Source organism: Saccopteryx leptura, chromosome 4 (assembly GCF_036850995.1).
Source record: "Saccopteryx leptura isolate mSacLep1 chromosome 4, mSacLep1_pri_phased_curated, whole genome shotgun sequence".
NCBI classification, from domain to species: domain Eukaryota; kingdom Metazoa; phylum Chordata; class Mammalia; order Chiroptera; family Emballonuridae; genus Saccopteryx; species Saccopteryx leptura.
Genome location: NC_089506.1, coordinates 35515437 through 35528040, shown reverse-complemented (window position 1 = coordinate 35528040; position 12604 = coordinate 35515437). Strand labels below are relative to the sequence as shown.

The following is a 12604-nucleotide window of genomic DNA, read 5'->3' as shown; positions in this document are numbered from 1 at the left end:
TTACCCCAATGAGCACATTACTCCCAGAGTTGTGGTTTAGTAGCTTTGTCTCTGCAACCTTGTTCCAAAAACAACCCCAATGTTATGAAATTTTAAAAATCTATCACAGAACTGGAAGCATTGCTGTGTAGTCATGAGGACATAATTCTCTTTTTCCACCTGCTCCTTCCCAGAAAACTGACAGTTTATAAAGACGGTCAAATTACTCCACATGGCCAAGAAATAGCACTCTCTATTGGAAAAACAGGCTTTTACAAGTCTTCGTGTTACAGGGTGACTTCAGCTCTTTCCTCTCTGAACCTTGCTGAGGGAGTCTGTAGTCGCCAAATGGGTCTTACTCCATACACCATACACAACCTTTACAGGGGAAACTGGTTATCCAGGAGCTCTGATTTTGAAGATAACTTGAAAAAGAAAAGTACATAATGGGTATATTTTCAGGTGAAGAATGTGTCTGTCCCATATTACAATGTGTCTGTCCTTCAAATTAGTTTAAACATGTAGAACTTTGAAACACTTTTAAATCAGCATCATTGTAATAAACAGAAACAGTGAGAGGGTGGGAGGAGGGAGGAGGAAGGAGGAAGAGGAGGAAGAGAAAGAGGTGGGGCGGGAGAAGGGAGTGGGGTCTGGAAGAGCCATGCCACGCTGTGCCCAGTGACCTCGCAGGCACTGAGTGAGGCGGGTAAAGGCCTTGGGCAAAATGTATGGGGAAGGTGCTCCCGTCAGGGTGTGCAGAGCCCGACCCTGCACTTGGCGACCTGAGGGTGAGTGCCTCTTCCATCTCAACTCTTGGGACCCTCCCCTGTACCACCCAGCTTCCAGTGAGAGTGCCACAATGCAGTGGCCCCTGTCCCTTTTCACAAGGACAGTGAGATATGGGTCTGCTAGAAACTCCAAAGTCTATTTTGGGCCAATTTTGTCAAGTTTTACATTACTCATCCTCTTACTTGCTGCTAAATCAGCCAGCGTCACCTAAGAAGACTAAATAAGGGTGCCCTTGGGGCTCCTGTATCCCCTGTATTCTAGACAGAGAAGAAGGAACTCACTATAAAGGGCAGTTTTCTTTCTGTTGGCCTTGGAATACAGGAAGACCCCCTCTGGTTGCTAAGTAGATAGAGTCCTGAATGTGAGAGAATATACCGGAACTGCAGATGTGGGTGGCCCTTGCAGTGTTAACTGTCTATAACTTTTTACTTCCAGAAATGGTTGTCAGGTCTGAAGGTTAGACTTGCCCAGCAGAGACAACAAGCTCCTGTTCGCTAGAGTGGGTTCCATAAACTGGGTTGCAGGGAACACCAAGAGTGAGCACAGAAACAGAACTGAAAACGGAAACTGTGACACAGGCTTAATCCACCAGGAAACAGGAGCAGCTGATAGTGAAGATAACTTGAAAAATGCAAATTGCACGGTGCTTTCAGATCTGCAGATGAGCCAGTCCTGGTGCACGTTGAGTGTGAGCCATTCACTGAGGCCTTGTTTTGCTCATGAAACTGCCATCGCTCCTGGTATTTATCACCCAGGCCTGTTGTTGGGTAGCGGCTGTCTTCTTTCAACCTTCACTTTAATGTCCTAAAACACTGTAGACAATAATACATTTTTAAGGACCACATTAATTTCTACATAAGCCTTAGTATAAATGAAGGGAAACCACAAATAGGACCAACCCTCAAAACAATGAGTGGCTAAACCAGCGAGAACACTGTATGTTTTATGCTGTTGAGTCAGCTCTGGCTACTGGCGACCCTGTGAATGAGTGATGTCCACCATGTCCTGTCCTCACCAGCCTTCCTCAGCTCCGGGGGACTCATGCCTATGGCTTCTTTTATGGAGTCATTGCATCTCATATTTGGTCCTCTCTTTTCCTGCTGCCTTCTATTTTTCCCAGCATTATTGTCTTTTTCAAAGAACCCTACTTTCTTATAATATGCTCAAAGTAACCAGCATCAGTTTTTGCTTCCAGTGATGTTTCAGGCTTAATTTGCTCTAAGACCCACTTGTCCATCTTCCTCGTGGTCCAGGGTATCTGTAGAGCTCTCTTCCAACACCAAATTTCAAATCAGTCAATTTGTTTTCCTGGCAGCCTTCTTCACTGCCCAACTTTTGCATCCCTACATAGTAATTGGGAATACAAAAAAGTGCATATAATCTTAACCTTGGTTTCTAATGACACTTTTTTACTGCTGGCAATCTTTTCAATTCTCTCATTGTTTTCTTTCTGAGTCTCAGCCTTCCCTTGATTTCTTGGTTGTAGTTCCCATTTGAATTGATGACTGCACCAAGGTCAGCAAAATCTTTAATAATTTCAATTCAAATTCAAAAGAACCCTAGCAGTCCTCATTGATTCTCAGGCTTTATGACTTGGACTTTAAACTTCCGATGTTCCTAGCCTGACCATGCACCTATCTGGTCAGGGACTTGCACAAAAATCAAATGCCACAGGCCTACCCACCATAGTCCCCACAGACCTTAGGGAAAAGCCAATGGATTGCATAGAGAAGTGGCACCCACTAGTGGTGATTTCTGAAACTGCAGCTCTAATTTAAAGGAAGATGCCCGATTGGTCCCAGCGGTAAACCACAAAGCACTTCCAAATCACTCAAGGACAATTTAAGGTTTTCTTTCTGTCCAGAATTTTAATGAGAAATTTTAAGAAGCCCACACGTCAACTCCCCTAATTAACATTTTTCCCTTCATATTTCCCCCTAATAACTTCATCAAACCGCAAATTGTAGCAACATAATCAATTGTTCTCAACCAGTATGTGCTAAGTGACCCAGAGTACTGAGACTTGATCAAGAAGAATGTTAGCAGTCATCAAGTGCTACTTTCCTGAAAGTGGCAGTTCTTCAGCACAGTTTTATAGGCTGCTGTTTTATAATGAGATTCTCCAAATTGTGGGATTCAATTCGGAAAAATGAAATTAGATTCCCCAAGAATCTTAACAAAATCATGTTTAAGAAGCGGTAAGAGAAAGAGCCGTAGAGGAGGAAACTTCCATTTACCCTGCCAGATTCTGCAGCCGGTCTCAGAGTTGATCTGACGTAAAACATTAACCAGAGAAAAGTATATACATTTTAAAAATAATTTCACATGAACATGGGAGTCTTCAAAAGGAAAATGAAAACCTGAAGAAACTATTAGCCCCAAAGTTTATGTACATTTTGAACAAAGAATGATAAACTATGAGGGTGTGACGAGACAAAGGGGCTTGAGCCAGGGCAGTAAACTGTGGGACATTGACTAGGAAATACATGGGGAAAAGTAACAAAAAAGTAAGGGTTATTTGAGTAGCTGTGTTTGTACAGATTCATCTTGCATTGCCTCCCATCTGGTGGTAATCTTGTTCTCTTCTTCTTGGTGCAAGGAGGGCACCTTTTTTTTTTTTTTTTTTGTATTTCTCTGAAGTTGGAAATGGGGAGGGCACCTTTTTTTTTTTTTTTTTTGTATTTCTCTGAAGTTGGAAATGGGGAGGCAGTCAGACAGACTTCCGCATGCGCCCGACCCCGGGATCCACCCCGCAGGCCCACCAGGGGGCGATGCTCTGCCCACCTAGGGTCTCGCTCTGCGGCAATCAGAGCCATTCTAGCGCCTGAGGCAGAGGCCATGGAGCCATCCCCAGCGCCCAGGCAAACACTGCTCCAATGGAACCTTGGCTGTGGGAGGGGAAGAGAGAGACAGAGAGGAAGGAGAGGGGGAGGGGTGGAGAAGCAGATGGGCGCTTCTCCTGTGTGCCCTGGCCGGGAATTGAACCTGGGACTCCCGCACGCCAGGCCGACGCTCTACCACTGAGCCAACCAGCCAGGGCCAGGAGGGCACCTTTCTCACGGGAATTTATGCCCCCACCTCACTCCTCCTCCCACTCCACGCCCCCTCCAGCATGCCTGGCCTTGTTTCCAGGGCCTGCTGCGATTCCTCTATGAGGCTCAACACTCAGTAAGGAGCCCTTTCACTGCTCTCCCCGCAACAGCGGGCCCAAGAGCCTAAAATATACATGTGAATGAGCCAATGAGAAGAATACTTTATATTAAAAGATGTTTTCCTAAATTTGAAATAAAAACTGAGACGAATGACCACTCCTTGGCTAATAGTGAGGTTCATGTCTGCTTAACACAACATCAGAGATTTATTGACTTAATGCAATACATTTAAGTCAATAAATAATCAGGTAACCAGCAGATAATCAGGTAACCAGCTAGAGAAGACGTGTGTGAATTGGGTCTTTACCCTGATGGAAAAGCCTAGTCGGGCTTGCCCACCCTGGGCCACCAGCTGTCCATGCCCACAGACGGCAGAGCTGGAGTGAATCCATGGTTATTGTTATGTCCTACAGACATCAAGGCAAGATGTGCTGGTTGCTAGGAAGAACTAGATGCTATGCCCAGGTGACATGGCTTGCTACAGGCAGCTTTGTAGTCATTTTAACACTGCATTTTCAGGGGATAAAGGTTGGAGACACAGAGACATGGTCAAGCCTCTCCAGGAGTCCCCTTGCCTGGCAGATCCCCCTCTGCACAGGCACAGGATTACCCCCACAGCCCGAGGACTCGTTCCCTGGAGAAGCTGTCCCCACACAGAGCAAACACTAAGCCGTTGCCTCAAGGTGCGCTTTTCTCCAAGCCTCAAACCCACTTCCCCCGCAATGGACTCGGTGATTCCTGGTGTGGAAGAATGAGCCATATACTGAATCTGACAAGCTCAGGGGAAGCCTGCGTGGTGGGCGGGCCTTACAAACTCAGAGACTGAAAGTAACCAAGCCGGGTGGCCTGAACATAAATATTCCTAACTAATATACGTGGGATATAAAACTAAAACTCATAGACACAGAATACAGCATGGTGGTTGCCAGAGGGAGGAGGGGTGAGGGAGTAGTAAAAGGTGAAGGGGGCCAACTATATGGGGATGGAAGGTAATTGGACTTTGAGTGGTGGGCACACAATGCAATGTATTGTAGAAATGTACAATTGACACCTATACAAAGCAATACATGTTTTATTAACCAATGTCACATGATTAAATTTAATATTAAATGTTTATTTTATTGATTTTAGAGAGAGGAAGGGAGAGAATGAGAGAGAGACAGGAGCATTGATCTATTCCTATATGAACCCTGACTGGGGATCAAACCAGCAACCTCTACCCTTGGGGACAGTGCTCTAACCACCCAAGCTAACCCACCAGGGCTAAACTAAAAAAATAACTTAGCCAGAGCTAAATTTAAAAAATATCCTAACTAAACATGGGGCATTGTGGGTAGTCATGTTAGAAGCCCGTAACTTCCTTGACAAAAGTCCATCTTTACTTTAAATTAGCCTGTCTATTGTCTTTTTGCATCTCAGATAACATATCTTTGAAATATCAGAGAGTAATCTCTTCCAGAGTCCTCAAGGGACAACCACTGCAACGGAGCAGAGACTATGAACCCCTCATTATTGTCTTATTCCCACACACCATCTCTATGTGCTATAAATCAGTGGTCCCCAACCCCCGGACCACGGACCGGTACCAGTCCGTGGGCCATTTGGTACCAGTCCGCAGAGAAAGAACAAATAACTTACATTATTTCCGTTTTATTTATATTTAAGTCTGAACGATGTTTTATTTTTAAAAAGTTACCAGATTCTCTCTGTTACATCTAAGACTCACTCTTGACGCTTGTCTCGGTCACGTGATACATTTATCCGTCCCACCCTAAAGGCCAGTCTGTGGAAATATTTTCTGACATTAAACTGTTCCATGGCCCAAAAAAGGTTGGGGACCACTGCTGTAAATGGTCATTGTTAACTATCCTGGACTCACCAATGTAAAAGAAGTACGCCTTTTCTATTTTGCTGTTTTCCCAGTCCCAGACATTTCCCCTCTTTGCTTTCTCCAGCCCCCTTAATCTACCATCAATAAATTTCACATAATCCTCTTTACATCTACTCCTTTGATAATCATGTATAAAATGCGCTGCCAAACTGTCATTCTCTGGAGCATTTTCTCAATGTGTTGAGATTTTGCTCCCTGGCAATGGTCATCATCAGTTCAGCGCAAATAAATTCATAAACATTCTCTACTGGTTTGGATGTTTCTTACATCGACACCGGTGTTCCTGTAAAGCCCCTGGGAACAAGTTAGCTGTGATTCCCACTGACATGGAAATGTCCCTAAATCACATGCCCTAATTTTAACCAACTGAATAAATCAATATATAAGATATAAACCAATAGTATTCCATAATGGAAATATGCTCAAATTAATATACCACACACACTCAACTGTAAGAGGCCAGGCAAAATGAAGAAGTAATCAGTTTTCTAGTGCACTAGTGAACACAGGGTCACACAAGCAAGCAACTGGCAATACTCCAAAGATTCAGAGATGACTATTTGCCCAGAACCCTGCATGACCCTTCTGTGGGATGACCTGAGAAAGCACGAGATTCAGCATGAGTCAGCCGCCTGGGGCTGAGTCTCGGCACACCCCTGAGATCAGAGCCCATCCTAAACAATAGAGCTGATGCCACCACAACACAGGATGGTGTGAGGTGGGTGACAAGCTACATGGGAAGGTATTCTGAAAAGGGAGAAGTCTCACATGGATATCGGATATTACCTAAAGATTGCTGGGACTTTGAAATGAAATATTCCAAGGTTTAGATTCTTCAGATAGTCAAATGTCACAAGAATCATCTTGTTTCGAGTGCAGTGGAGAGGATTCTGGAACTGCCCTCAAGAGCAGAAAAGAACAAACTGGGAAAAAAAGTTATTTTTACTCTCAAGGGTATGTGTTTACTTTATTAAATCCTTTTGCAGCAAAGCTTTTAAGACATGAAGACATTTGGAGAGCTGCAGAGAATGAAATAAAAGATGTATGAACCTCAAGCACATCTGGGTCATGTCAACATGATGCAGTTACTAAGGGCTTGTAATTCAAACTAAATTCACTATTTTATTTTGTCTTTTTATAAATGAGTTTGATGGAAGACTATTTTAGGCTATATCTGTGATTTTATTAATTACTCATCTCAACTTTGTCACTTTATTTTTAAATATTTTTTTACTATTATTATTTTATTTATTTATTTTAGAAAAAGAGGAGAGAGAGAAAGAGAGAGAGAAGGGAAAGGAGCAGGAAGCATCAGCTCCCATATGTGCCTTGACCAGGCAAACCTCAGCGTTGCAGGTTGAATGCTTTCTCCACCTCGCCACCACAGGTCAGGCTCAACTTTGTCACTTTAACTAGGACATATATGTTAACAAAAATGTTCGGTAAAAACTCTACGCATGAAATCAGGTATGACAAATTACCTGGCAAGCCTTACCACAATAGAGCAGTGTCAGGCCTATCTGAGGTCCTAGAAACTTTGTTTGGCAATCTGCTTTATAGCTATTCCATACAGTCGAGCAAGCCAGGAGGTAAACAAGAAGTGTTGGCACAGAGACCTCAAATGAAACAGGAACAAATGATCTAATTTTGAGACGGACACTGAGAAATGGCTAAGACAGATATCCATGCTGCTAGTTTGTGTCTCTCAGACTTGTTAGCAAACTTTTACTATTACTATCAATACTGATAAGTGCCATTTAATAATATAATGTAGGTACTTCTGGTCAAGATGGCAATGCAGGTAAATGTGGTGTTTGCATCCTTCCACAACCACATCAAAATTACAGTTGAACTACAGAACAACTATCATTCAGAACCAGCTGAAATCTAGTGGCGTGAAAGTCCTATAACTAGGGATTGAAAAAAGCCACTTCGAGACTGGGAGGAGGGGAAGAGATGCTGAATGGGCTGGTCTCACACTCAGTGTGTCAGATAAACATTGAGAGGGATATCTCAGCTGCAGAGGTCCCACCTGAGGAGCAAGGGGTCCTAGCCCACACCATGCCCTCCAGCCCAGGTCTCCAGTGCCAGGAAGAGAAGTCACCAAAACTTCTGTCAAAACCAGCAGGAATTGTGGCTGAATAAGACGGTGGGCTGCTGGAGTCTCAAGCAGTTCCTCTTAAAGTGCTCATGCACAGACTTATGTGTACTCACTCCTTCTGAGCTCCAGTACTTGGGCAGCAGCTCAAAAGGCACCAGGGACATATAGAGAGGAACACCTGGCATCAGGGTGAGAGCTGGGGCAGTTTTCTGTCAGACAAAAATGCTGGCAGAAGCCGTTGTTCCTTTTCTGAGTCCCCTTTCCCCCAGGGCCAGTAGGTAAGCACCATATTTGAGTCTTTATCAACCAGGCTCACACTGTTTGGCCCAACCTCATAATTCCCTGAGAACCCATTGCTACATAACCTGTGGACCCACCCAAGCTGTTTCCAGTGGCTTTTCCATAAAAATGGCCTGTATTGGCTCATATTTCAGACTTTCCTAAACCCTTTATGGTAAGTGGCCTCAGGACTGGCATTACCTGCAGCCTGCCTTGGGTCACAGCATGGCCTCACCTGAGCACCTCCAACCTAGCACAAGTAACAGCCATCTGCAGATTGCTGTGTAGCTCATGTCAGTAGCAGAACATAAGTGGTGGCTGACATTGGCCTATAACTCTCAGGAGTCCCCACAGCCAGCACACCTGGTGGAGAGCTTCAGACTACATCAAAGTGCCACCTAGCCAGTTTACCTGCAAGGAAGTTCTCATAAGACTGTCAGATGATTCTTTAACAGAAATTTTGCAAGCCAGAAGGGATTAACAAGAAATATTCAATGTGATGAAAAGCAAGAACCTACAACCAAGATTACTGTACCCAGTAGAGCTATCATTTAGAATTGAAGGACAGATAAAGAGCTTCCCAGACAAGGAAAAGCTATAGGAGTTCATCACCACCAAACCAGTATTAAAGAAATATTAAAGGGTCTTATTAAGTAGAAGAAAAAAAAGATAAAAAATATGAACAATGAAGTGGCATAAATACATTTTTATTAACAATTGAGTCTAAAAAACACAATAAATGAACGAGCAAATGGAAGCAGACTCATAGATACAGAAAACATTTTGACCATTGTCAGATGGGAGGGGGGTTGGGAGATGGGTGATTAAGTGAAAGGATTAAGAAGTACAAAGTGGTTTTTACAGAATAGTCATGGGATGTAAAGTACAGCATAGGGAATATAGTCAATAATATTCTAACAACTATGTATGGTGTCAGATGGGAATGAGATTTATCAGGATGATCATGTTTTAAACTATATAATGTCTAATCACTGGGGTTTACTCCTGAAATTAATATAATATTGTACATCAACTGTAATTGAAAAACAAACAATGATTTAAATTAAAAAGAAATATAATTTAACAAAAAAACAATGCAATATATACTGATATACATATAGGATGGAACAAAAGTAGGTTTACAGTTGTTCATATGTAAAATAATACAATAATTAATAAATAATAAAACAAGAGTAAACTCTTTGTTTCACAAATTCACAACTTTAGACCTACTTTTGCCCCACCCTGTATGACTTACAATCATATGGTCAGCATTATTATAAGCACTTTACATGAATTATCTCACTGAGTCCTTATATGCATCAGTCTTACAAAGTAGGAGCTATTATCATCCCCATTTTACAAATGAGGAAAATGACCCACAGAGAGGTTGAGAAACTTGCCCCGAATCTGAACCAAGACAGTCTAACTCCAGTGCCCCCTTTCTCACTGAACAGCACGCTTGTTGCTTCCTCTCTGGTGGGCTTCCTTGGCCTTGACTTTTTATTACTCTTCTGCCCCTAGCTGCATTTTAGAGGTCTGCCATCCCCATGCCATGGTTACCGTCCAATGGGAGTGGGTAAATCACTTGGCTACAGTGTTGGAAAGAAGAGGTGGTCCTGGAAAAGATAGTCCATATACTTTGAATTGACTTCTAGTCAGAAGGGTGAATTTTCTCTGATCCATCTATATATATTTTTTTACCTTGCTGTAATAAAGGCATGCCTTTGGGTGGCTGACTTGGTTAGGTAATCTGGTGGCCAGAATAACAACCCTTAAGGTATTCTCACCTAATTCCTGAACTTATGAATATGTTACCTCAAATGTCAAAAAGTACTGTGCAGATGTGATTAAGTTAAAGATTTTAAATGAAGCGATCATCCTGGTTTGGTTTTTTTTTTTTTTTTTTTTGTGTGGGTACAATGTAATCATAATACCCTCATAAGTGAAAGAGAGAGGCAGGAGGAAGGGTCAGAGTCAGAGAGATTTGAAGATGCTATTCTGCTGGCATTGAAGATGGAGGAAGAAGCCATTAGCCAAGGAATGCTGGTGGCCTCTAGAAGCTGGAAAAGGCAAGGAATTGTATTCTTCCCCAGAGCCTCTAGGAGGAAAACAGTCCTGCAAACACTTTGACATGAGCCCAGTGAGACCCATTTTAGGTAGTGATTGTACATTATAGGAAACAAAATTAGAACTCTGCCAAATGTTTACAAATTCAAGGGTGGTTTGACTAATAGAGGACATTCTATTTATTTCCCTTGGTATTTGCCCTCAGATTCGCTCTAAACTTAACTAACAGGATTCTTGCTGAAGTCAGGCCAGGGTGATCAGACATCACCTGGGGGATGGAGGGAGTGAGGAATTTGGTCATATATGGGAGGTGGATTCTGGCTAAATAGACAGAATTTTTGCTAAAATTGGACAATGACTTATAAAGGAACATGAAAGTCCAAAATTCAGGCCTAGTTGAGGAAGAGTTCATCTTTTTTTCTGATGAGAGTGCCTGAGTAGTGTTTGATGGATGAGTTAACCTTTGTCAATGGAATCATGCAATATGTGGTCACTTGTGACTGGCTTCTTTCATTAAGCATATTACTTGTTGCATTGTGTGTCAACACTTAATTCATTTTTGCCACTGAATAATATTCCATTGTATGGATTCTAAGTTTTACTTGATCTTTTTGTTTTGTTTTTACTTGGGTTTTTTTTTTTTTTTTTTTTAGGTTTTATTTATTCATTTTAGAGAAGGGGGAGGGGGAAGGAGCAGGAGGCATCAACTCCCCCTATGTGCCTTGACTGGGCAAGCCCAGGGTTTCGAACCGGCAACCTCAGTGTTCCAGGTCGACGCTTTATCCACTGCACCACCACAGGTCAGGCTGTTTTTACTTGTTTTTGATCACAGTGTTCTTTACCTGAGGTTGAAGAATGAGCCTTTCGGGTTTGTTTGCCAAAAGACAATCTGAAACAGACACCAGGGTGTGATGATAACAGTAAAAGTTTATACATCACGTGCCAGGACTTGGTGTGTGTGCTCATTTAATCCTCACAACCAGCCTCTGAGGTGGGTCTCCTTACTTTTACACATGAGAAAAAAACGAGGACCTCGCCCAACATGAGGGAAAAGGAGCTGAACTCCAAACATGCCTAGACTCTGGGTGCCCGCGCCCCATCGAGAATGAGTTCATGAGTCCCCGATGCAGGGACAGAGGCTGCGTCCTACCAGGGCACTTGGGTCAGAAGAAAAGGCGTCCAGGGCCACTCACGAATCTCAGCCACCCAAGAGCCAAGAGCGCGCCTCGGAACCAACGGCGGGAACCCAGTTCCCGACGCCGGAGGGGACGCGTTTGCGGAGAACTTCCGGGACGAGGCCTGACCGGGAGCGGAAGAACCGGGTCCGCTACATCGCGGACAGGAGTAGTTCTGTTGGGTCTCTGGGCGTTCGCAAATCGGGGTTGGGGTACGGATCTGCTCTGCGGGCAGCGTGGGGAAGGGTGCGCGCCTGGGCGGCGAGGGTGTTCGGCCGGACACCTGGCCGCGCGGCCATGAACCTGGAGCGGCTGCGGAAGCGCGTCCGGCAGTACCTGGACCAGGTGGGCAGCCCGACTCGGGGAACTGGGGCCCGGGATTCGTGATCCCTTGTCCAAAGGGGTAACAGCGGTGAGGGGTTTGGTGCTGCTTGGCCCGGCCAGGCCTGGGCGTTAGGGTAAAGCACCGGATGGGCGGGATCCAGCCCCCAGACTGCTCTGCAGCCTGGAGGAGGAACACTGAAAATGAAAGCCATCTAAACTTAGGGTGGCCTTCCTTGTACTTAAGGTCCCTCTCTGCAGGCGACCTAACTCCTAGGCACACAGTATGTGCTCAGTACAGACATACTGCTAAGTGGAAGTTGAATTATTTTAGAAGGAAAATTGCAGGGTGGCTTTTGAATTTAGGTAGCTGATAGAAAATGTCGAGAAGCTGTCCTTCTTTATTTGGCCGAATTTAAGTGAATAAAGATACAAACAAGCTTGTCTCAAATCCGTACTTTAAACTGCATCAGTGTTCCCTGCATTGGCCTTCAGTGAACAGCAAACAGTGTTTTAAGGAAAGAAGTGTCTCCAGAAATCAGCATCAGTTCAATCTAAGATGTTTTAGTAAAATGTATGCTCTCCCAATAAATTGGAAACCAAGGAAGGGAGAGAAGAGCATGTTCAAAGTGAGATGTTCAGAATTGGTTGTGAAACGATGCTGCCAAATGTTTGCAGTGCTTTGGAGGGCTTTAATATTGGTTTACCATAAGCCTGTTGAACAATGCTTCCTGAGCACTTTTTCTTTGGCACTGGGGATGCAGTGGAGAATGAGAGGCCTGGTTTCCACCCTTGCAAACTCACTTTGGGCAGATTTGTTACCAGCTTAAGCATTCCTCCTTCCAGA

At 43.8% G+C, this 12604-nt stretch overlaps 1 protein-coding gene across 1 annotated transcript in view; it reads left to right on the top strand.

Annotated features, from left to right (window-relative positions):
- The first annotated feature begins 11560 nt into the window (after nt 1-11560).
- The window catches only part of CDC16 (cell division cycle 16), a 31570-nt gene continuing 30526 nt past the window's right edge, over nt 11561-12604 (top strand). Inside the window, exon 1 of the mRNA XM_066380490.1 lies at nt 11561-11781. Within this exon, the coding sequence (XP_066236587.1) occupies nt 11734-11781 (48 nt within the window). The 5' untranslated portion in view covers nt 11561-11733. The remainder of the gene's footprint in view (nt 11782-12604) is intronic.